At 30.1% G+C, this 22,837-nt stretch overlaps 1 protein-coding gene and 1 long non-coding RNA gene across 2 annotated transcripts; one reads left to right on the top strand and one right to left on the bottom strand.

Annotated features, from left to right (window-relative positions):
- Nucleotides 1-5: 5 nt before the first annotated feature.
- Nucleotides 6-19,562, top strand: LOC111620593 (dnaJ homolog subfamily B member 12-like). The gene is made up of 8 exons (XM_023362555.1): nucleotides 6-392; nucleotides 6,218-6,425; nucleotides 10,686-10,831; nucleotides 10,954-11,094; nucleotides 11,163-11,230; nucleotides 17,319-17,422; nucleotides 17,643-17,806; nucleotides 19,179-19,562. The coding sequence occupies exons 1-8, from the start codon at nucleotides 260-262 to the stop codon at nucleotides 19,289-19,291; spliced, it is 1,077 nt and encodes a 358-aa protein (XP_023218323.1). The 5' UTR covers nucleotides 6-259; the 3' UTR covers nucleotides 19,292-19,562.
- On the bottom strand, nucleotides 12,728-17,349 carry LOC111620594. Its single transcript, XR_002755936.1, has 3 exons — nucleotides 17,281-17,349; nucleotides 13,300-14,122; nucleotides 12,728-13,216 (listed from the first exon to the last, which is right to left on the bottom strand). It is a non-coding gene; the product is annotated as an uncharacterized LOC111620594 (long non-coding RNA).
- Nucleotides 19,563-22,837: the final 3,275 nt, after the last annotated feature.

A 22,837-nucleotide genomic window follows, 5' to 3' on the forward strand; every position in this document is an offset into this window, starting at 1 on the left:
CTCATTAAGCAGCTGGCAACACGTAAGCGGGGAAAGAAGAAGCCATGTTTGTTTGAGAGGATTCCACAAATTCAATCGAAATATCGAAAATGATCGGTCGAAACGAAGCGTTAGACCGAAATCAAAGGCGTTGTTTGGTATATATTTACGGTAATTATTTGGATCCCACGAACGTATAAAGTAGCCATGTTTATTAATGTCGCGTCGAATAAAAATGAAAGTCGATAGTCTGGTCGTGTATCGTCTGGTCTGAATCATCATGGACGGAAACAAGGATGAATGCGAGAAATGCATCAGCTTCGCCGTTAGATTCATTAACGAGGGAAGGAGAGATTTAGCCTTGAAGTATTTGCGTAAAGCGGACAGGTTATATCCTTGCCAGAAAGCTCGAGGTAAGTTTCCTCCGTTTATAACATTTAATAATTAAAATCCCATGTAAATATCGTTACCACAAATCAAATTAAAGTGCATAAATGCCATTGAAAGAAGTAAACAAAAACGCAACGACAAACTTACCGATAGATAACTCGGGTTATAACATCGGGCTGACTCCTTAGCTAGGAAGGGATGATTTGCAGATGCGTATGATGATGAATAAAACACAAATTCTATCTTGACAAAATTTGCACCGCTTTTAAGCATTTATTCCGGCTTTGTTCGCTTTATTGCAATAACGGGTTCGTATTATTAACCTTTCTTGCTACACGATTACTATTAATGAAAAAAGAAAACCGTAAAGTACAATACAGAACGGTGGTAGAATCGTTCCGTACCTAATAAGTATTTTGTAAAGGGACGAGTAAACTCCGTGTGGACGCGGCCCCAAACGCCGGAAGAGGTGACGTACGTCGGTCCTGTCGGGTGTTTGGGGGAATTGTTTTAATTTCTACCCGCGGGTGCCGAGAGGACGTTTGCAGATCCTTGTTTGCCGAGACGGTACGTTAAAGGTGTTTTCTCCGGAAGGCAGAGAATTTCCGTCTCGGTTGGACCGCCGCTTCCGGAGACGGGTTCTCGGCCCAAAAGATGCCAAAATTCGGCACATAAAACATACCTTAATGCTGGAACATATATTCTACTATTTTAAACAGTCAGAATTGCATTAGGTTATTTCTGTAATATAACAGCATGTGATGGAATGTGCAGTTTAAAAAATAGAGCAAGTTGTCGATTACAAACACTTTTCACGTAATGATAGATGATGAGGAGGAAAATTAATACTGAGTATTATTCATTAGGCAATGCCAAAAATAGATTTACAAGTGGAAGGGAAGGAGTCTGCCTCCTTGAAATTCATGGCAGAGGCCTTTCTAGCAGTTCTAAAAATTTATTTTTTTTTTGTTCCAAGTACTTCGGATGGGTCCTGTTGTTAATGTGATGGAGGATGCATGCCTGCTTGCAATGAACTTGGATGTTGTTATCAGACACATGCTGTAGTGATGAGGCCAGAGCTATGGTGGTAAGGCCTTTTTTCAATGGTAGTATTATGTTTTTAAGGTGTGTAGTCAAAGATCATCCTATAGCTTCCACTTATTCCAACCTTTGGCTGATTCTGTTATTGGTTAAGTGGGATGATAATATACTCTAGGTAGTTGCATCATTACTGGGTGATCCGTGACATTCCTGAAATACAAAAACTGGCTCTTTCTGGATGTGAGGTATATGTTGCTGAAACTAACAATCTCTTCATAGAGGCCAAAGAACCTTTTGATGTAAATAATTACTTTGTATGTCTTATTATGGACAGTAGAAAAGGTTTGTTTCAGCATTAAAGTCTGTTTTATGTGCTGGATTTTAGTTGTGTATTCTTAAAGTATATCCAGTTTATTAAGTAATTAATTCAATATATCATTTGTTATTCAAGAGCTTACTGGTAAAATTATTTACTGTAAGACAACTAACAAATACTATAAATCTTGGATCACAAGCAGTTGCAGATTGAGACCTTCCAGTGCTCTAGGCACATAAAAGTGGAGACCACTCTATATAATTTTATAACAGCATGAACTAATAACATTTACTTGTAATTACAGAATTATTTATAAATCAAGAGTCATAGCAGTGACTCTGTGCCAAGTAAAAAGTTACTGATTATATATACATAGAAATCAAAGTTGCCAATTTTTAGGGATTGATTTCTCTGCCCCAATTGCCTAAAGTAATTCTGAATATCTCGTTTGAAAGGTAATCATTTTCTTAGATGGTGTGCATTTAAGATTTTTCTATAAAGGAGTTGCTGAAATATAAAAATTGTCAGAAAAGCTGTATTTTCTTCTTTTTCATCCAGAACTTCAGGTGCTTCTAGAGAAAAACTAGTAGATCTAGATAGCTCAAATTTTAAACTCAGTCCTCTCTTATCAGTTGGCAAAACTTTGGGTTTATAGGTCAAAGTTCACAGGGTTCCACACACACAGCTATTTTACTTTTATTGCTTAATTGTATGCTTATAAGGATAAAATTGTCTTGAAACAAATAATTTTTATTCAAAATTTCATCCAGAATATCAAAAGCTCAAATTTATGAGTTTAAATTTTTTATAGTGATTTTATTAATGGCATATTGAAAGCATTTGATTGGTGGTCATCACCAAGGTCTGTCCGAACTATATCATGTTGTCTTAGGTCTGATGTAATAACACAGTCATTAACCAAAAAACAATTGATGTCCAAACAAAAACATTTGAGATATAAAACACTTTTGCCAAGTAAAAAATTATGAGAATTTAGACGATAGTCAAATTTTTTTCTTGGGAGTTTTTCTTTTGCAAAGATAAGCTTGACACTTCAAAGTGTTATCCGAAAGAATTTTACCTGTATTGTTGCTTTCTACATTTCATTTCAAAATGCCAAACTTATCTTTACTGAAGATCCTAAGAAACAATTTGACTGTCATCTGAATTGTCATAATTTTTTTACATCTCAGATGTTTTAGTTTGGATTATAATATACAATTGCAAAGGTAAAGTTGCTAAATTTTTTCCCAATTTCTGGATGCCTCACTTGTCTTGTGGGTAATCCAACACTGGTAATAAGGTATCAGTTATAATTTATAATAATAGTATATAATAATTTTTAAAATTTAATTACTTGTACTGTATTCTGTTTTGTGTTTTGTATGTTATTAAAAGAAACATCCTTTAAAATAAGTTAATTAACACTGTACACAATGTACACAATAAAATCATGTTTGAAACTAATGCACATCTTATTAATAATATGCATTAGTGCTGGAACTCAGAGACAAGTTTAAAATTGCATAAAGTTATCTGATAATGTATGTCTTGTATAATGCAATTTCCTTTAACATGGAACATTTCTCCCACTATACATAGTTATACAGGATATTCTGTGGAAAACTGGCCCCACTTACCAATTGAATAAAACCTGACTGCCTTAAATGATGAAGTGTTGGTTGTGCAAGCTATCTTCTTACTGAATTTTATTTTATAAATATTAATAAAAATGAAAATTAGCAACATATCAAATCATTTTTCAGCTGTTTTAGATAAATTAAAATTTTGTGATTATACATTGCCTTGAAATTAGTATTAGATCTTGTTCAGAATATGTTAAAATTATTTTTACAAAATATTTATCTTGATCAAGAAAATTGCTTTTATGAAAAGCAATAATTTTCTTGATATAATAGGCTATATTTTAAGATATAAAAGAGAAATCTGTTTTAGAAATTTTTTTGGATTTCAAAGTTGAAAAATTGTGAAGATAAAAGTGAATTTAAATATATAATATAAACTTGATTTGTGATTTTTAATGATGATAAATAAAATGATTAAATTTGAAAGTAATTTTTTGAGGAGAAAATTCACTCATATAATATTTGAGCGTTTCTTCACTTTAGTTAACTTTTATACAAAAATATCTAAAATTTCTTTATATGGGAAGAAAATTTTTAGTTACAGTGTCTAACCTTTTTACATTATTACAATCCATCTTCTAAGCAATCCATTAGAATATGAATTTCTTCAAAGTTTATTCGTATTTATATTTTAATGGATTACCTGGAAGATAGATCACAATGATTTGACAAGATTAAACTATGTAACCAAAAAAATTTTTCAAATAAAGCAATTCCAGTTTTTTTAATTGTATAAAGAGAATAGTGATAGTGGCTTTTAAGTTTTAATATAAAAACACATATGTGAATCACAAAGCAATTGGAAATTTATTTTTTCTGTTGTCACTAATATTATTTAATTTCATAATTTAATTTAATTAGCAATAAACTTTTGGTTAATGGTAATTTATGGAAAACTGATAGCAAATGCTATAATGAGTTTACATATTACTTTCAATATTAGAAAGAAAAGATAGTAAACTCTTCGATCTCATAACTATATTTGGTGTAATTGCACACATAGAATATATCTAGGGGGTTCACTCCCTATTAACCTAATGATAGTTTCAGTCGTGACGTTTTCCCTAAACCAATCGGCATCTTTCTGCCAAGGGTGGCATTACTGTGCATTGTCGTCATAATATTTGAAGTCTTTTACATGTGACTTCTAACAAACAATGTGACTGCACAATTATTATTAATTCTTAACAATTTGATTTAATTATTTTTGATAAATAGTACAACTTTACGATATTCTTCAATTTATTTTTTATATACAGTAGATCCCCCTATAAGACGGTAGATACGTACCATTATTTACAAATCAATTTTGTAGGAATCATAGTTTACGGACTACGGCTGTTTGAAAGGTTTTCTTTCATAAAATTAATCGATTCTAGACTAATTCGACTCAACATTTCCAAAATACGTATATTTTTTTTAAAATAATCCGTATAAACTACGTTATAAACAAAAAATTGTAGGATTACTTACCGAGTGTGTACCCTTTGACTACGCTCGTTGCTAAAGCTTGGTTTCGTCGCGGAACAGCGCATCAAATTGCGGCCGCGATTTCTGATATTATTTTTCTGCGAAAACTTCGTTGACCTTTGGAGACATCATTAATATAAATAATTTTTATGGCCGTTAAATAAGAAATGTTTCTTTCACAAGAAATGTATAAAATTACAGTACTAAACAGACGATAGGTCGCCTAACTCGCCGTAGCGTGACGCTAGACGGCGAAAAATATATATTTAATTATAATAAAGTTACAATAAATTAAGTTAATATATAATTATATATACAGTACCTAATTTATATATAATTAATATATAATTATATGTACAGTACCTAATTTATATATAATTTATATAATACTGTCCAGACGATAGAAATCTCTCCGTAGCGTGGCGCTACGGACGGCGGGTAAGTAGTTCGGCTGCCCGATGACGTTTTACGTATTATAGGAGTTATTTTTACCGTTGTTTACGGATAATGCCACAATTTTTATAGGAATCATAACTATAGGAAACGCTTTTATAGGGGGATCTACTGTATATTTTATCACATTGATAGCAATCTTTATAAATTTATATATTTTTAAAATCTTCAAAATTTTGTATAGAATATGTAATAAATGAATTATTTTGTGTGCTATAAAAAATTATCAGTTTTCTACACGTATTAATTCCTTAGAATGTTTGTACAAAATTAATTTTTATTTAAAATATGAAATAAAATGTCATGATGAATCACAGTCAATTATAGTGAGTTATAAAATCTGATCCATTATAATAACTACTTATAGACTGTTCTTAATGTTTCTTTATTAACAAAATAAACCTGATAAAATTACATTGTACTTTTAATAACAGTAATAATAAATTTTAAAAATAATAACAAAGTTAACAGTAATAACTATTTCTATTCCAAACTAAGTACTGTACAGTTCAACTAATATTACTCTTATACTTGACACTTTCAATTATTGTCTTTTGTTGTTTGCAATTCATTGTCTTCTATCTTGAAAGTTGAAACAAGAACGAATTTTCAGGTCAACCAAAACCACGCATACTGCACGAATGTTAAATCACGTGACTCGGGACTTGCACGTGATCTTTACGTAATATCTAGTAGTTCAGATTAATTCGGTGAACCATCAATAGGGTCGGTAATGTCTAAAAAATTTTATGTTTTCCAAGTTAACCCTCCAGATATACTTATTGTATGATTGATTGCACATGTGAACATTTTATACCGTCTTCATAATTTTATTATTTTTATTTCATAAATCGTAACATATTTAATATAAAATACACAATTTTAATAAAATTATATAATCTAATCAGAACATTTTAAACAGATTTAATTAATCTCCTCGAGAAACTGATCACAGATAACGGCTATTCTTTTCATCCTAAAACCGTTCCTACCGAAAATGCCGAAAGAGACGACAGTCAGTCGTATAAAAGGTCGACTTTTATAAACGACGAAGAAGATAAAGAAAATGAATATTACGTGGACGACGAAGATGGTGAATATACCGAGCAAAGCCTGGAAAATATTCAAAGGTAGGTGCAATTTAATTTTTTTTTTCATTTTTAATAAAATAATAATAAGTACCAACAATTAATTACTGTTACAATGTCACAATGCTCTCAATTTCACTAGTGTCTTACCCCTGTACATCATACTTTTCCTGTTAACAGGAAAGTCGTGCTAGTAAGTCAGGAGAAATATTTCAATTGAAATAACGTGACTTCCTCTCTAAATAGGAAGATTCAATATACTTAATCTGGTGTCTAACTTCTAATATTTTCATATCTGGTCTCGACTTTAATCTATCTAACTCCCTTCTCGATATTAAGGAAGGACAGTCAAACGGAAAATAATAGGGCTTCAATTTTCAAAAATTTTTAAAAATTCTTTTACTTTAAAAACATCTTAAAAATACATATGAAAAGTAAACATATATACTTAATAATTAACCAGAATTCGTTTAATTTAACTTAATTATATAATTAGTTAAAGGGTGTTAGTGTAATAAACATTTATTAGTAATATACTTGTAAGGCACGTTGCGTTAAAGGAAAATACATAATTTTATTCACGTTTAACCCGATTCTGTCATTTGTAAATCTTATTCAGGAAATGCAAAATCGTCAAAAGTTTATTCACTGCTCTTTAATACAGATTATATGCAAATGAATCAACTCTCAATCTGTCATTGCTGCTTGTTAAACATTGAAGAATACGAGTTAGAGATTAGTAAAGGCTTTATATTGTACAGTAGAAATTCTGGTAACGTATATACACTTTGACTTTTAATGTAATCGAAAAGGAATAAATAACCACAGTCAATACAAATGAATAATAAATTATCATTTATGATAACTGTATAATTTACTGAAGTTTGTTTAAGAGAATTTCGTTTTCTACACGAATCTCTTACGCATCTAATCATGTTTATTAGATGCTGAATCCATAAATTGTTTAGGGATATAAAAGGTATTATACAAAAATCCTTTCTTTACACAGTTTAAGCTTTAAGGATGGTTGTTACATACTAAAATGGATTAATGTATTAAAATTCGTTAGTTGAAATTTTAAATTGTTTTCATGTTGTGTTAAGATCGTATCAAATATTAAGTTCCTTCATCGATAATGTAATTAATGTATTGTAGAAGGAAGTTAAATTTTCGATAGAGCATCCTGTTTCCACTCGATTCGTGCGTGTAAACAGGGATTTTGTAATACTTCTGTGCCAATTTTTTTTAAATAATTTTGATAAAAAATTATATATTTATTAAGTTAGAATAAGCTACGGAATAAAATTATATTATAAATTAATGCATTTTATATACAATACCTTCCCCCCTCTACGTATGTGATATCACGAACAAAGTACAGGCAAAATACGATCCTTGAATATAGAATTACTTCAACCACTGTAAATTATTTTTATAAAACTTTAAAGAATTATAATATAAATTGTTTTCCCTTATTTATTTTCCGTATATTATACAAAGATATTTATAAAAGTACATCAAAAAGGATGTCACATACCAATTTTGGTTACAGGTTTGCTGGACAGTTAGAAGTTATAACACTTAAAACTTCACAAATTAGAGTTAAACACGCTGGAGTTTACTTATTTACGTGTTAAATGTTAGTTATTTATAAGGCGTTTAAATGATATTTTACCTTATTTATATTTATAAATCACTTAAAATCAAGTATCTAGAAAATATTTACAAGAGAGTCTCTTGTGATCGGTTGATAAGTGTGTCAAATATTAAAAGTGATGATCTATTTCTATGTAAATAACCTTGAATATTACATTATATTAATACTTTTTCTTGTAAGTAAAGTGATATTATAACGAAAATTAACTTTTTATAAGCGTAAAGGAAGATTTTTCACAAGTAGTGAGAGTTAATTGGAGTGTTTTATGTGTGTTTGTACTAAACACATAAAAATTCCCACACACACACACACCGTTACGAAAGACACGTAGAAATATTTCTTGGAAAAATTAATACACGTAAATACGTGTAAAATACAAATACATTCATAAAAATATCAAATTTTCCTTTAAAAAAGGTAAATAAATCTAATGCGAATTTTTAAACCCATACACAACGCTGGTGTGATTTAANACCTAATTTATATATAATTAATATATAATTATATGTACAGTACCTAATTTATATATAATTTATATATAATACTAAACAGACGATAGCAAACTCAATTTAGCCGCTCCGTAGCGTGGCGCAGGGTCGGAGGAAAGTAGTTCGGCTGCTCATCCACTATTGGTCCAGACTCTATCAATCTTGTCGCGAAACGACGTTATAGGAGGTACGTTATACGAAAGTTGCTACAATTTTTTCACTACGTTATAGGAATTGTCGTTATAGGAACATACGTTATAGGGGGGTCGACTGTATTGTTACTTTATGAAATAATTTTGAACTTATTAGTTTTGTTATATTTTATAGTACAATAAAAATTGAATATTGTATCCCATTTAAGACCTTCCTTCAAATTGAGACAAATATTATGAGCCAAAAAAGTAACTTTTCGTCAGTGTGTCCAGATATTGTTTAATATAAACATGCAACACAAAATAAGTCTAATATGTATTGTATGTATTTTTGTTAATGAAAACTCTTAATGCTAATATTTTTTAGTATATTACAAAAAAATTTTAAGTAATGTATTTTTATTTAATTTTATAAAGAATTTGAAATTTTGTTGAGAAATAATAGGCAAAGAAAATTATAATTACTCTGAAAATATAATGGCTAATTGAATTAAATAAACTTTCTAATCTTGGTGATCAAATAAGTTTGTGACCAAGGTAGTTAAGATGTCAGCCTATGGCAGAATCAAATCTATTCAAGCAATCTGAATTATTTTTTGGGATGGTTGGTTCCAGATATGTCAAGCCCCACCTTTATCACCCAGCCAAACACTAACCTAATCATAATGGGTATGGAAAAAAGGCCACCTTAGTGCTCACAGGGTGGAAATTATTAAAAATGGGGGGAATCCTTAATCTAGACTGAAGGCTGGAATTAAATTTCTCGCTTTTCATTTCCTTAATTTGTTTAGCAAAAATTTATCAATATATAATAAATAAATACTTTACTATATAATTATTGATACTGTTGTTGATATATGTTAATACTATATAATTGTTTACAGATCAACCTTTACTGCACAACCTTCTAGCACTAATTTTGGCTAGCATAGTTTCAGATTGCTTTGGTTGCTACATCAACCTGTCTCTATTGTTTGATGGCACTTACTGTTGCCAAATGTACGATAATTATTTTTTTGTACAATGTCACATTGTGCATGACATAAGATAATACTTTAACAATGATGACAAAATGTACAATAATTTGAGAAGGTGTAAATTTCTCAAATTTTTTAATAAAAGTTTACATATTTTTAGTTATTTATTTACTAATATGTCTTTAAATACATCATCAGAATAATAAATATAGGAATTACTATATTGTTGGCAGCCCACTCATTCATTGGAGATGACCAATGGCCAAGCAGTTAAGATATCAGCTTACATGGAAATGAATTCAGACAGGTGAAAAAATCTCAAGAATTTTTCATGTGATTGTTCGTCCAATCTCGAATATGTGGTGTACTGTTTTGTACATCCAGCTGCTCCATTGTGAACCTGGTCTTTTTTATCAAGCCCATCATAGACTTGATAAAAAAAAAATGGTTTCTTAGAGTCCACAGAGTGAAAAGAATTAAAAAATTAATCATCTATTTGGATTCTCCACATTAAATGTGTGTAGATGAGCACTTACCATTCTGTGATTAATTTAAAAGGTTTTATTACTTGTTTATTATGTGAAATATGTCCTGAGTTGCAGAATCAAGAATTTATTGAAGACAAAATTACATTTTGATGATATTAATGAAAGAGAATAATTTCAAATATTTTTGTTTTATTTAATTTTATACTTTACTAATAAATATTTTTCTTTGTTTTATTAATAAGAAATTTTTTCAAATTCTGTATTTTTATATACAGTCAAATAAAAGTTATAATATTATGATAATGTGTATGATAAAATATGATAATTTTTAAGGCTATATACAGTACAATAAATAGCTTTTTCCAATCTGGTAAATCTGACAATACTTGCTGTATAAACATTGTTGGCATCACTTGAAAACACAAGCCATTCTAATTTGTCTCATTTTTATGATCTGCAAAATTACTAAAAACATTTTCAGTGTTTATTAATGTTATATAATAATTATTTATCTGAATTAAATCATTTATTTTTATGTAGAATAAGAAATTGTAAAGATTATTACAAGATTTTGGGAGTAAGCAAAGAATCAAAACAAACAGAACTTAAGAGACAATATAGAAAACTCTCTTTATTATATCATCCAGACAAAAATAGAACACCTGGATCAGAAGAAGCTTTTAAAGGTGTTTATAAAATATTTTTGATTTTCTATTTATTGTTTTAAAATTAATTCTGTTATATCAATAATTTATAAATTTACTGATGATAATATAGTTATTAATTACAATGTGTAATGTTTATCCAGCTATTTGTCAAGCATTTTCCACTCTTAATGATCCAGAAAAAAAGAAACAGTATGATTTGTTGAAACTGTATGAATCATCTGGAAGAAGACATACTCATTCAGAAAATAAATTTTATAATAATTCTCATGTGTATAATAAAGGTATTTTTTTTCATTTTGATAGTTTAAACTAAATGAGTCAAATATTTTAATTCTTTGAAATTGTTTAGCACCAAATCGTTGTCCTCCCCGAGAAAGACGATGGTATCACCGAAGAGAAGCACAGAGAGAACCTTTGGTAGGAGGAAATTTTAATTTCAGTTAAAATGACTAATGTTTTTACCTCTACAGATTATATATTAAAAGGTAAAATATGATTTCATGAACAGAAATTTGATTCAAAAATTGACTTAAAAATTAGTTTTGGTTCAGTTTTATTTTAGATTTATTTAATGAGTTGATTTATTTACTTTTATCAGCAATATTCTATCAAACAAAATTTTCAAAGTTTTATATTTAAAAATTTTTTTAACTATTAATTATATTTACAAAGAAATTTAATTTAAAACAAATAATGAAATGTTTATGAAATATTGTGACCTCTGCAGATGAATAATTTTCCATATTCAGCATTTGTTTATGTATTTGTATGCTTGCTTTAAAATAGAGAATTCATATTGCCTTTTATAATGACAATAAAAGTTGATATATGGCGTGGAATGCTGTCACATGACAATCTAATGTTGTTCTATGAAAATTTAGTAGGAATTTTTTTACTAAAATTTTTGAAAAACAAACTAATCTAAACAAATATTTAGAGATATTTGTGGCATATATTGCATGTCTACAAAACTAATCACTGAATATAACATTGATTGGTCATCACTAAATGTCAGACTTTTATATATAATGAAATAGAAGAATAATAGAGAAAAAATGTATTTTGTACAAGTGAGATGCTGAGAATATTTGTAAATATAGATTAAATTTTTAATGATTGGGTAAGGCACTTTAGTAGAAACTTTTTAAAATGAAAATGAAGATAAAATATGATGAGTTTTTAAATGCTTTAGTTTTCTTTTGTATAATCAGCAAAGTTATATTAGCATTGCTTAGGCAATCTTCAATAAATGTAATTTTTAATCTTTTAATGTTTGTATCTGGAAGCATCAAATAAGCTTAAAGATGTGTTTTTTTCATTATTTTTATTTTTACATTTTTTTTTTTAAATCATAACTTCTTCAGTATTGGCAGATAGAGTAAAAAGGCATAAAATGATTAAGATCAAATTGAATTAATCAAATTCTATGAAATTTAATCTTAAATACTCTTATTGAAATTTAATTGGTTTAATCATGATTCTTCAATATTAGTAAATTCTCTTAACTTTATGATTATAATTTAATAATCAATTATGCTTAAACAGTTTGTGTTCATTTAATTTTGCTGAAATACAAAAATATTTTAAATTTAACATTTTTTGTTTTCAAATGTTTTAAAATTTTTTAAGTATTTTAGAATAACAAAAATAAAACTTTAGTATTGATTTAAATAATGATAAATTTTAAAAATAATTCAAATTTCTTGGATGAAACAATTTTAAATTGCAAATAGACTGCTAATTAAAGCATCCAATGCAAAAGTTTATTGGCATAGAAATGGGAAAGGACAGTGTTGAAACTTTGATATTGTTCTTTATTTGGATCCAAATCAAAGGAACATTTTTTGTTAAATATAAGCCAAAATGTTTCTTTGTCAATATACTTATCCATTTGATTGCTTTAAATAGCAGTCTACTTGCAATTATACATAGTGGCACTGAGTTTTGTCTGTTTTGAAAGAAAAATTCTGTGGAATGCTAGAAATGATGTATTATCAATCAGAGAAATCATAAAGATTAATTAAAATAACTGTAGCTCATAAAATTACAAAAGTTTTATTTATGTGAAATTATACCTTAGTACAGGGCTGTCCAACTGGCGGCCCGCGGGCCGTATATGGCCTGCCAAATAATTTTTATGGCTCCCGAGTACATTTTACTATGAATAAATTTATGTTACTAAATTATTATTATTAATATTAAAATTATTTTACTATGTGAAAATTTAAATCTAATTTGAATTTAAAGTAGGTACTATTTAGTTTGCGTAACTTCACTTAACCTGGCTGAATACAGCAGCAACCTTTTTGGCCCCCGAAATGTTTGGTGAAGAAAATATGGCCTGTGGGCTATGATAAGTTGGACAGCGCTGCCTTAGTAGGTTAAAATTTTGATTAATATTGACTGAAAAAAATGTTCAAATATCAAAACTTTTCAATTGTTGATTACTTTTTCTCTAATCAGAAATAATTATTTGTTTAACTTACAGTTAGGTAGTTTTGATTCCAAGTACTTGGATTTGGACTTGTCTCTTTCATTTTTCATTTTTACTTAGAATTGATATTTGAGCTAAAATTCAACAAGTCTGAGTCCTTAATATATTTCAAAAACATTAAATAGATGCCATTGTTCATCAAAGCGTTATTAATAAAGATGAAGGAAACAAAACATAATTTGTAAAGCTGAATGATTTCCAGATTAAATCTGGCTACATTACTGCTGCTAATAATTATTAAATACAAAATAATAAGAGATGGTGCCAACACCTACATTTAGTATCAAATTACTCTGTATTTAATAGTTATTAGTATCAGTAATGTAGCCCAGTTTATTCTGGTAATTGTTTGACTTTAATATAATTATCATGCTTTAATATGCTTATACATGTACAGTACATAATTAGTACAGACTAGATTCAGAAAATGATCAAATAATCAAATGATTTTTCATAAATTAAGCAACATTGTTTGCAAAATATGAGCACACATGTTATGTTTGTTTGTTTATTTTATAAAAATTAAAAAGGAAAAGCAAATAAAAGTAAAAAATGCCAAAAAAAAATCAAAACTTTGGAAATTCTTCAAAGTAGTCTCAAAGGCAGAAGCTTGATGGCTGGATAGTTTGGATGGTTAAGGTGTTATGCTATTGCTCTGAGGACCTGGGATCGAGTCTGGGATAAAGCAGCTTTCCAGGAATTTTTTATGGGTGGGCTATCACAGATAAGTCAGGACTCATTTCTCCCTACCCAGGTGTATGGATAAGTTGGGATAAACCCATGACAGATATGAACAAAAATGGCCCTCCTGGTGCCTGCAGGATTGCAAAGAGTAAAAGTAAAAAAAACTAAACCATAAATGAAATATATGTACTTATAATATACTTTTTAAATACGAGGCATGTTCAAATGAAAGTGATTTGAAGTGTTGCATGCAAACAGTTTTCAATGTATTTTCGTGAAACAAATGTGATAGTGAAGGTTTATGTATCATGCATGTGTGTGCACAACCAGATTTGTTATAACTTCATTCGTAAGGACATTGCATTCATTTCATAATGGCTGGTGTGGATGCAACTGCATCCAAAACAGATCAGCGAGCTGTAATTAAGTTTTTAACACTGGAAGGGTGTAAGCTGATGAATATTCATCGCAGAATGCTGGCTGTGTATGGTGACACGTGTGTCGAAGCCCGCGGCAACGAGGTAGGTGAGAATGTTTAGCGACAGTCAACACAAGACAAGGGATTTGCCACGGCCCAGTCAGATGCACAAAGTTGTGACAGAAAAGCTGATTACGGACATTGACACTGCAATCAATGGAAATCGACATTGAAACATTCGTGACGTCGCAAATGAGTTAAACGTTTCCATTGGTACTGTTCACAATATTATCACCAACATTCTGAGGTATCGAAAAGTTTTATTGCCAATGGGTACCCCGCATGCTGTCTGAACACCACAAGAAACAGCGAATGGGCTCGAGTTTACAGCATTTGTTGCGCTACAGGGATGACAGTGACAACTTTCTGCAGCACATAGTGGCAGGGGATGAAACCTGGTGTCACCACTTCCAACCGGAAGGGAAGTCCATCAGCATGCAATGGAACACATTCCGGCTCACCTAGGCCCAAAAAATTCAAAACTCGGCCAAAAGTCAGCCAGAAAGGTGATGATGACGGCATTTTTCGACATGCAGGGACCCCTATTACTGGAGTTTAAGGAGTTGAACGTCTCCATCGATGCCCAACGATACACCCAAACACTTGATAAGCTGCATATGGCTATCAAAAACAAACGTTTTCGTATGCTGTCGTCATTCTGCATGACAATGCAAGGCCACATGTTGCCAAGGTATGTGTTGAAGCACTGGTCCATAAAAAGTGGAAAGTCCTGGAACATCCAGCTTACAGTCCAGATCTGTCGCCTTGAGACTATCACATCTTTGGACCGCTGAAGAAAAGTCTAATGGGTCAACGATTTCACTCCGACGATGACGTAAAGGCTGCAGTTCTGAACTGGTTCCCTGATCAACCAACATCGTTCTTTGCGGACGGAATTCATAACCTTTCTAAGCAATGGGACGCCTGCCTAAATGCCATGGGTGATTTCTTTTAACAAACTTTGTATGCATTTCACTCATTAAATATTGTTTTTTTCTATTTATGTATCTGTCTCATTTCTGTCCCTACGCATTTCGTGGATACACACCTCAAATCATTTTCATTTGAACACCCCTTATATTTAGTTGATTTATTTCTGTTTACAATATATTGTTTCAAATAAGTTAATAGTAGTTCACTTTGTACACATTTGAAATGTCAAAATATTGTCACAAACAATAATAATTTGATAATTATAATTAAATAGGTTTTTGCAAAATGGAAATAGCCTTTTTGTTGTTTGAACTAGATACTAAAGTTCAATAAACAAAAATCAATATATTGTATTTAAACGTGGCTTTATGTTTGGAAATTAGACTCGACTTGGACTCATCAGGTCTCAAAATACCGAGATTTGACAAACCACGTTTACATTGTCATCATTGCAATTACCAAAACACCTGTTCCATTTGTTGATGTTTGCTTTTCACTCAAATTATTGTTATTGAAAATTGCTTCTAAAATTTTATTACTTTCAAATTCATCACACTATTGATTTACAGTAGAACCCCTCTAATCCGTTATCTTTGGGACTGGGGGTATGGTCGGAACGCAAAAATGGTCGGATTATCAGAAAAAAGTAAAATAAACAATCTTCCCCTTTCTCCAGTCTTTGTAGCACTGCTAATTTTTCATTTAATGAAAGAGTAACGTGTTTACGTTTCACTCCTGACATGTTGAAAACACACACAAAACTGTACATGTACACACAATGTAAAACATATACTGTAACGAACATAGAAAAACGCCACGGACGGTGAGTCACCGACGAGTCGGGACAAGTTTCTCGACTCCGACCACGGTCGGATTAACCGGAGTGACGGACTAGCCGAGGGCGGACTAGAGGGGTTCTACTGTAATTTACAAAATATGTTTTAAAAAAATCAAGTAAAAGTGTTAAAACAATATCAGTATAATATAGATAGCATTTTTGACATTTTAAATTGTTTGGCATGTAGGATTAAATTCATTTTATCAAGAGGGAAAAAATTGTGCAAAAAAGGCAGTGTAAACTGTATAAGTTTAAAGCAAGCATTAAAGCATAAATATTCAATTAAAAGTGATGAAATTAATTTATGCTTCCAATACCTTCAAATAAAATTAAATCATATTAAAGTTTTTAATTTCTGCTATTATTTTAATAAATAAAAATAAGCTATTAATTATTTAATTACTTTTTCTTTAGTAATAATTTATTTCAGTAATAACATTTTTTCATTAACTGCAAAAATTTCTGCTCTGAAATACTTTTAAGAAATTTCCATTTTTAAATAGAAATATACTCAATTTCTCATATTCACAAGGGTTCCTTTAGAAACTAGCTTGTCATCATACCATTTAAAACTTTGTCATAGATTCAATAAAGTTTTAAAAAATTAACAACAATAAAATAGTCTAACTAGCATTTATTTATAATTTAGTGTAAAAACAGAGTAACACATAAAATATAATAAAATAAAAAGCAAATTCATTGTTCTTATTTCTGTTCCAAATATAGACTGTGAAATACCAGACACCAGTCTCGGCAGACATAACATATGCACATTTCAAAAAGATTTACGGAATGAAATAAAAAAAATAAATAATTTTTTAAATTTGATTTTATCTCTGCAAATGTGAAAGGTCAAGTGTACATTTGTTTACTTGTTTAAGCAGTTTAATTTTATTATAAGTTTAAACTGAACAGAAATATAATTACAGAGAAAATATTAAAATATATACAAATTTAGTAAAAACTGGAAGAATTTGAAAAATGTATAGTAATAAATCCAAAAATTAATTGAAATATTGCATAAATTTGCTATATAATACCTTTATAATAAAGCAGGATGACTTAATATCTATAACAGGATGACAATGGCTTAATAGCAAAACTTCTCTTGGCTGCAATCTGTTTATCTCTTGCCTGTACTCTCTACATCTCTGAACCTACTTATAGTCTGTCTAAAACACCGTAAGTTATACAGTTATTAATAATTATATCGGCATTAACTTTTATCTATTATCCTTTACGGATAAAGTTATTTCTAAAATTATCAAAGTCCACTGTTTAAAAATAATATCATTAAAAAGAATAGTTATAAAATTTAACAGTGTTTAAGTTAATTAAAATTTAAAACACTATAATTATATATTTGTAATTTTACTTAATTGTTCCTTATAATTTTATTTAGAAAATTTTCCCAAGAGTTGAAGACAAAGAATTTAAACATTCTGTATTATGTCAAAGAGTCATTCGAACACGATTATACCGGTAGCGTTTTACAATTAGAAGCAGAAATTGAAAAAGAATACGTATTTCATTTAAAATCATCATGTTTCAGAGAAAGAAATTACAGTGAGTATTTTATTAATAACTTCTATTAAGTGAAATGTTTCACTTAATAGAACTTTAATTGTTCATAAACAATGTAAAGCTTTGTACAAAATTTATTTTTACATTTTATTTAGTGTAATGTTTATAATTTTTATTCTATTAAATTTATTATTTTGTAGGGAACAAATTAATTACTATCTTACATTTTTTGTTGCCTAATATTTTAAACATTAGGCAACAAAACTGTTGAAAGAAAGCTGTTGAAAATACAGAATATAATTTGTCTATTAGAGCTCTTGCCTATTCACTGTCTTTTTTATTTAAATGTATACAGTTTCTTTAATAATGGAGAGTACTTCATTAATATGTATGCTTATCTGTGTATTGTATACTGCTTAATTTCTATTTTAAATTGTTTAAATGTAATTTAATATTAGTGAATTTCATCCAATTTAAAATCTAAATGATTTAAATTGGATGAAAGAAATTTTATCATTTCACAAATGTTCTTGGATCATTGATCCCTTTGTAATCACTAATTTTGAAACTTTTTAAACATATCTCTTAGTTTGCTTATCTTAAAAACTGAAATTGACTGAATTTTATTTTCCTTGTTCAGTTGTGCAAATGATTTCATTTTTTGTTTCTCATGCTTCTGGTAATAAATTGATCTGAGAAGTTTCCTTAAGTATTTTGGAGACATTATTTTCACATAACGAAAAAGTTAATAATCTACTTTACTACATCTGACTATATATAATTCAGAATTACGGAATCTGGGATGCTTGAATTTCCAGGTTAAAGAAGTTCATTTTACAAGATTAAAATTCACTTTTTCTGTATGACTTGTAAACATAAAAGAATAAATATATTATTAGTAATGCTAATAAAATATATATATACGCTCTTTTTTATATTTTTATGGGAAGGAGTAATTTGTTTAGATGTTTTTCTATCACTTTATTTATTGTTGAGTAATAAATCATCATTTCTTCATCCCAAATATTATTTTCATTTAATAGTTTTCCTACCGCAGACAGTCAAATCGATGCCGTTTACTTATCAGTTATGCTACGGTGGTAACCATTTCTTTGAATACGGGTCAACGTATCCTAGCAAAAGTTATCCTCGAAATTCTCTTTTCTCTCGATTTAATTATTAAAAGATTATAAACAAGTTTAAGTGCTGTGTTAAGATGTAGATAGTGCGAACCTAATAGTTCAGACAGACAATATCTACATTTTAACAGCGAAAGTTCTTATCTAAAAAACTATACTGCAATTTACAATAGATGCATTCCCACGTGATTTCAGTGTAAAAAATTTCAAAATTAATTAATTAATTAAATCTCGCAATCCCAAAATGTATTTTCAAGGTATTTATTTATTTACAGAAGAAACAATGATATGGAGAGCCAAGAATTTGAAAGATCGAAATTTGGAAGAAAAAGCCAAAAGTTTGCAGACGCCTTCTTGTGATACTTTACTTCAATTATATCATAATTGATTTATATAGAAGAAAATTACTCAAAATATGCAAATTATATTACTAAATCATTCTCTAAGCAGATCTTTTCAAGTTAATTGTTACCTTTAGCATCCGTTTCTATGACAGATATTTTGAAACGAGCAATATTTTATGATTACAAACATCCACTAAATTGTAAGAGTTAATATAAGATCACCTAATATTTTTTATTAAACCGAAAGATTTAGTATTGTTGTGGACTGTTTAAAAAGTTTTTTTTGTTTGTTCACAATAAAGTTACGTAAATTGACGCTTGCTTTCCGTAGTTTTTTTTAATTACGGCCATGTCGATATTACGCGTAACGCGAACGACAACCGTCATCTTCTAACAACTTGGTTACAGTAACGGAGTTCGAAGACGGTTAAACGTCGGTTACGTTTGTGTTGCGCTAGTATCTAGCGTAAGCGGGCCCCTATCGATACAAAATTTTGGTCTAGGGCAGCTGTAGCTTGGTTGCCAGACGATAGTTACGATAACTTCCCTTCCAAAATATTAAAACTTTATCACGAAATCGAAAGTTTTAATCGACGGAAGAGCCGTGACTAGAGCATTCGGCACGGGAGACAAACTCAAATATGGCGCCTTTTGGATAAGCCTTCTAATTAGCCTGTTACAAATTTAAAAATCATATAAATATTATATGTATATTTTATTAAATAAAATATTGTGATTTAATTTAAAGACTTTAATGATGGCTGTGGCATTTTAGTGGAACGTAAGAGAATTTGTTCTAGCGCTTACAAAATTTATTTCCGTATGACAATACTGTAGCGAATTCACATTGTAGAGAAACTCGTCAGGTTACTCTGATGGTTGGCGGACAGGGAACATTTCTAACACTGAACTACTGGAAAATTTTGAAAAACAAGAACGCGTGATAATATAATTTTTCATACTCGTATGATACGGTTTTCTATCAATTTTTAGTCGGTCACCTGCCTTTCCACGGTCCCTGTGGGTCGAGAAAACACCAATCGCGACTTCAATAATCTTCCGACCGACAAATGGAAAAATCTAATCTTCGATAGCCCACGTGTTTCGTGCTCTCCCATAAAGCGGTAAAATAATATTTGAAAATATGCAGCTTATTTTGACTTTTATTCTACCGTTTAACGAAGAATACGAATTCTATTCCCGTTCTCGTTCGTGGGAGTCGTCGATTGAAGCCGCTATATTATTCTGGAAATGATAAAGTAGCGCGTGATCTAACATGGCTGCAAAAGTATCGTATACAATACTGTAACAATAAACGTGTGTAAATATTTTCAATAAAAATAATTATAACTTAACAGTCGTACGGTGTGCAGAACTTTTTATCGCGAGATTTTAACTACCCACTTCGTAACAATTTGCTTGGTCGTTGGTCTTTACCGACGACGCCAAGAAAACGAAGTAAAGGACAATTGGTGTGGGAACATTGAAAATTAGAATGCAACGAAATCGCTTGTTTGACGGGATGAATCGATGCAACACCGGGGCGATCCGTCGAGGGGAAGTCCCTCTCGTGAGGGCTTTATATTAAAAAAAACGCCCATATTTATAAGTATTAGAGGCGTGAAGAAAACCCGAAAAATTTTGGCGTCGGTCGTGCGCGAACCGGGAACCGATTACCCATGTTCGTTGGTTTTATCCACGATCAATGGGATAAACTATTCCAAAAGTTATCGAAAGACTATAAAGTAATATAAATAAACTGATGCGTGCCAACTAGGGTTTCTCATTTCCCGGTCTTTTGCTTGTCCCGGGATCCCGGGATAAAAGTGAACTGTTTCCCGGGAAATCCCGGGATAGAATTAATTATTTTTAAGGTATACAAAATATCTTGAAATCAAATGATATAATTATTTTCCATTTTTTAAAGTAATTTTAAAGTTCTGTAACCTCCAAAATCATATTAATAATGCTGTGTAAGGTCTATAGGCCTATAATAAAAATTACCTTTGAATAACGTAGAAATTTTCACAAATAGAAAAAAATTAATTAAAGTTTGCTGGAAACTGCATACAACAACAACAACAAAAATGTTTTGAATTGAGTTAAAAAAATGAACTTCTAATTTAGAAGGTAATTTTCGTTTTTTAAATAAAATATAATACAAAATATTGCAAACTTTTATAAAATTTTAAAAAGCAAAGATTGTCAATACTCCGATAACGCACTCTAATTCTTATTTTAGTAATGAAAAGTCTTGCCACCGAGAATGCCCTTTCCGATTCAATTGATGTGATTGGAATAGTGTTTAATGCATTTAAGAGAAGACAGATATTATGTGTTTTTTCACCCGTAGCCTGGAAGCTTTCGAGTTCGTTTTCGAGATTGTAGTACTTCTTTCGCTCTCTAGTATTCTTGATTTGTCTACCTTGGCTGCTTTAATAGCGGCATCGAGCTTAGAGCTCGATAATTCGGCAATTCATTTGGCTTTAATAATCAGGTTTATGAAGAAAAACTTCATACTTGCAGACTTTGTACTCGTTTGTATCCTTGCCCAATTTGCACAATCTGGCGTCAGGCATTTATTGAAGCTACTGGGCATGGTTAAAACTCAAGACAGCGTAAGCGCACTTATTCCAGATATTACAGGTTCCGACAAGTAAAGAATTTTTATAGTCCTGCCACAAATAAGCTATATATTGATTATTGACCATTTGTGACACGCTATAACGAACAAAAATTTAAAAAAACTAATAGCTAGTTTTAAAATTAATAAATACAAATGTATTCTGACAGTTTGTGAGTTAATTATGCTTTCTATTTGCAAAATTCCTCAACCTTAACACAAAATAAGAAAAAAAGTGAATTTTTAAGAAATTTGCTGGATTTCCCGGGATAAATAAAATTTCCCGGGATATATCCCGGGTTAAAAAAACAACCGGGATCCCGGAATCCCGTTTGAGAAACCCTAGTGCCAACACTAACAGAAGATAGACTCGCTTTACGAAGAAAAGAACAATTCGGCCATTTGACAAATTATATTTTTCCATCGAATTCAATTAAATGTAGCGGTCGAATTTTGTTCCGAGTTCTTTTTTCTGTTACTTTAATACGCTTGTCTAACTAGGAATATACTTGTGAGCGCTATGATGATGACCTCTTTATTCCTAGACTTATTACACCGTCTCTAGACAAAAATTGATGTTCTATTGCTGGTCTTGTGTCTAATGACGGTATAATAAGTCTAGGAATAGAGGTCATCATAGTGCTCGCAAGTATATATATATATATACTTGTAAATATATATATATTTACATATACATATATATATATATATCTAATATATAATCGAGACGGGTTGATGATAATAATAATAATAATAATAATAAGCGCAGAGCCCAAACGGTTAGGAGTTGAAATTTGAAATTTGGTACACAGATAGGGTACGTCACGAAAACGCACACTAAGAAGGGATTTTTCGAAATTCCCCCCCGGGGGGAGAGAGACAGGATTAAAACTTCTATATACATTATGGATATGAGCCAAACGGTTAGGAGTTGAAAGTTGAAATTTGGTACACAGATAGGGTACGT

The sequence above is a fragment of the Centruroides sculpturatus genome, unplaced genomic scaffold (assembly GCF_000671375.1).
Source record: "Centruroides sculpturatus isolate CEXI.00-Female unplaced genomic scaffold, Cexi_2.0 scaffold137, whole genome shotgun sequence".
NCBI classification, from domain to species: Eukaryota; Metazoa; Arthropoda; class Arachnida; order Scorpiones; family Buthidae; genus Centruroides; species Centruroides sculpturatus.

Excerpts from the sequence above, each read along its gene's own strand:
- LOC111620593 (XM_023362555.1), top strand. The coding sequence starts at position 260 with ATGGACGGAAACAAGGATGAATGCGAGAAATGCATCAGCTTCGCCGTT. Across the intron at positions 11,095-11,162 it reads TTCTCATGTGTATAATAAAG|CACCAAATCGTTGTCCTCCC; the intron begins GTATTTTTTTTC and ends GAAATTGTTTAG. Across the intron at positions 17,423-17,642 it reads TATAGTCTGTCTAAAACACC|AAAATTTTCCCAAGAGTTGA; the intron begins GTAAGTTATACA and ends AATTTTATTTAG.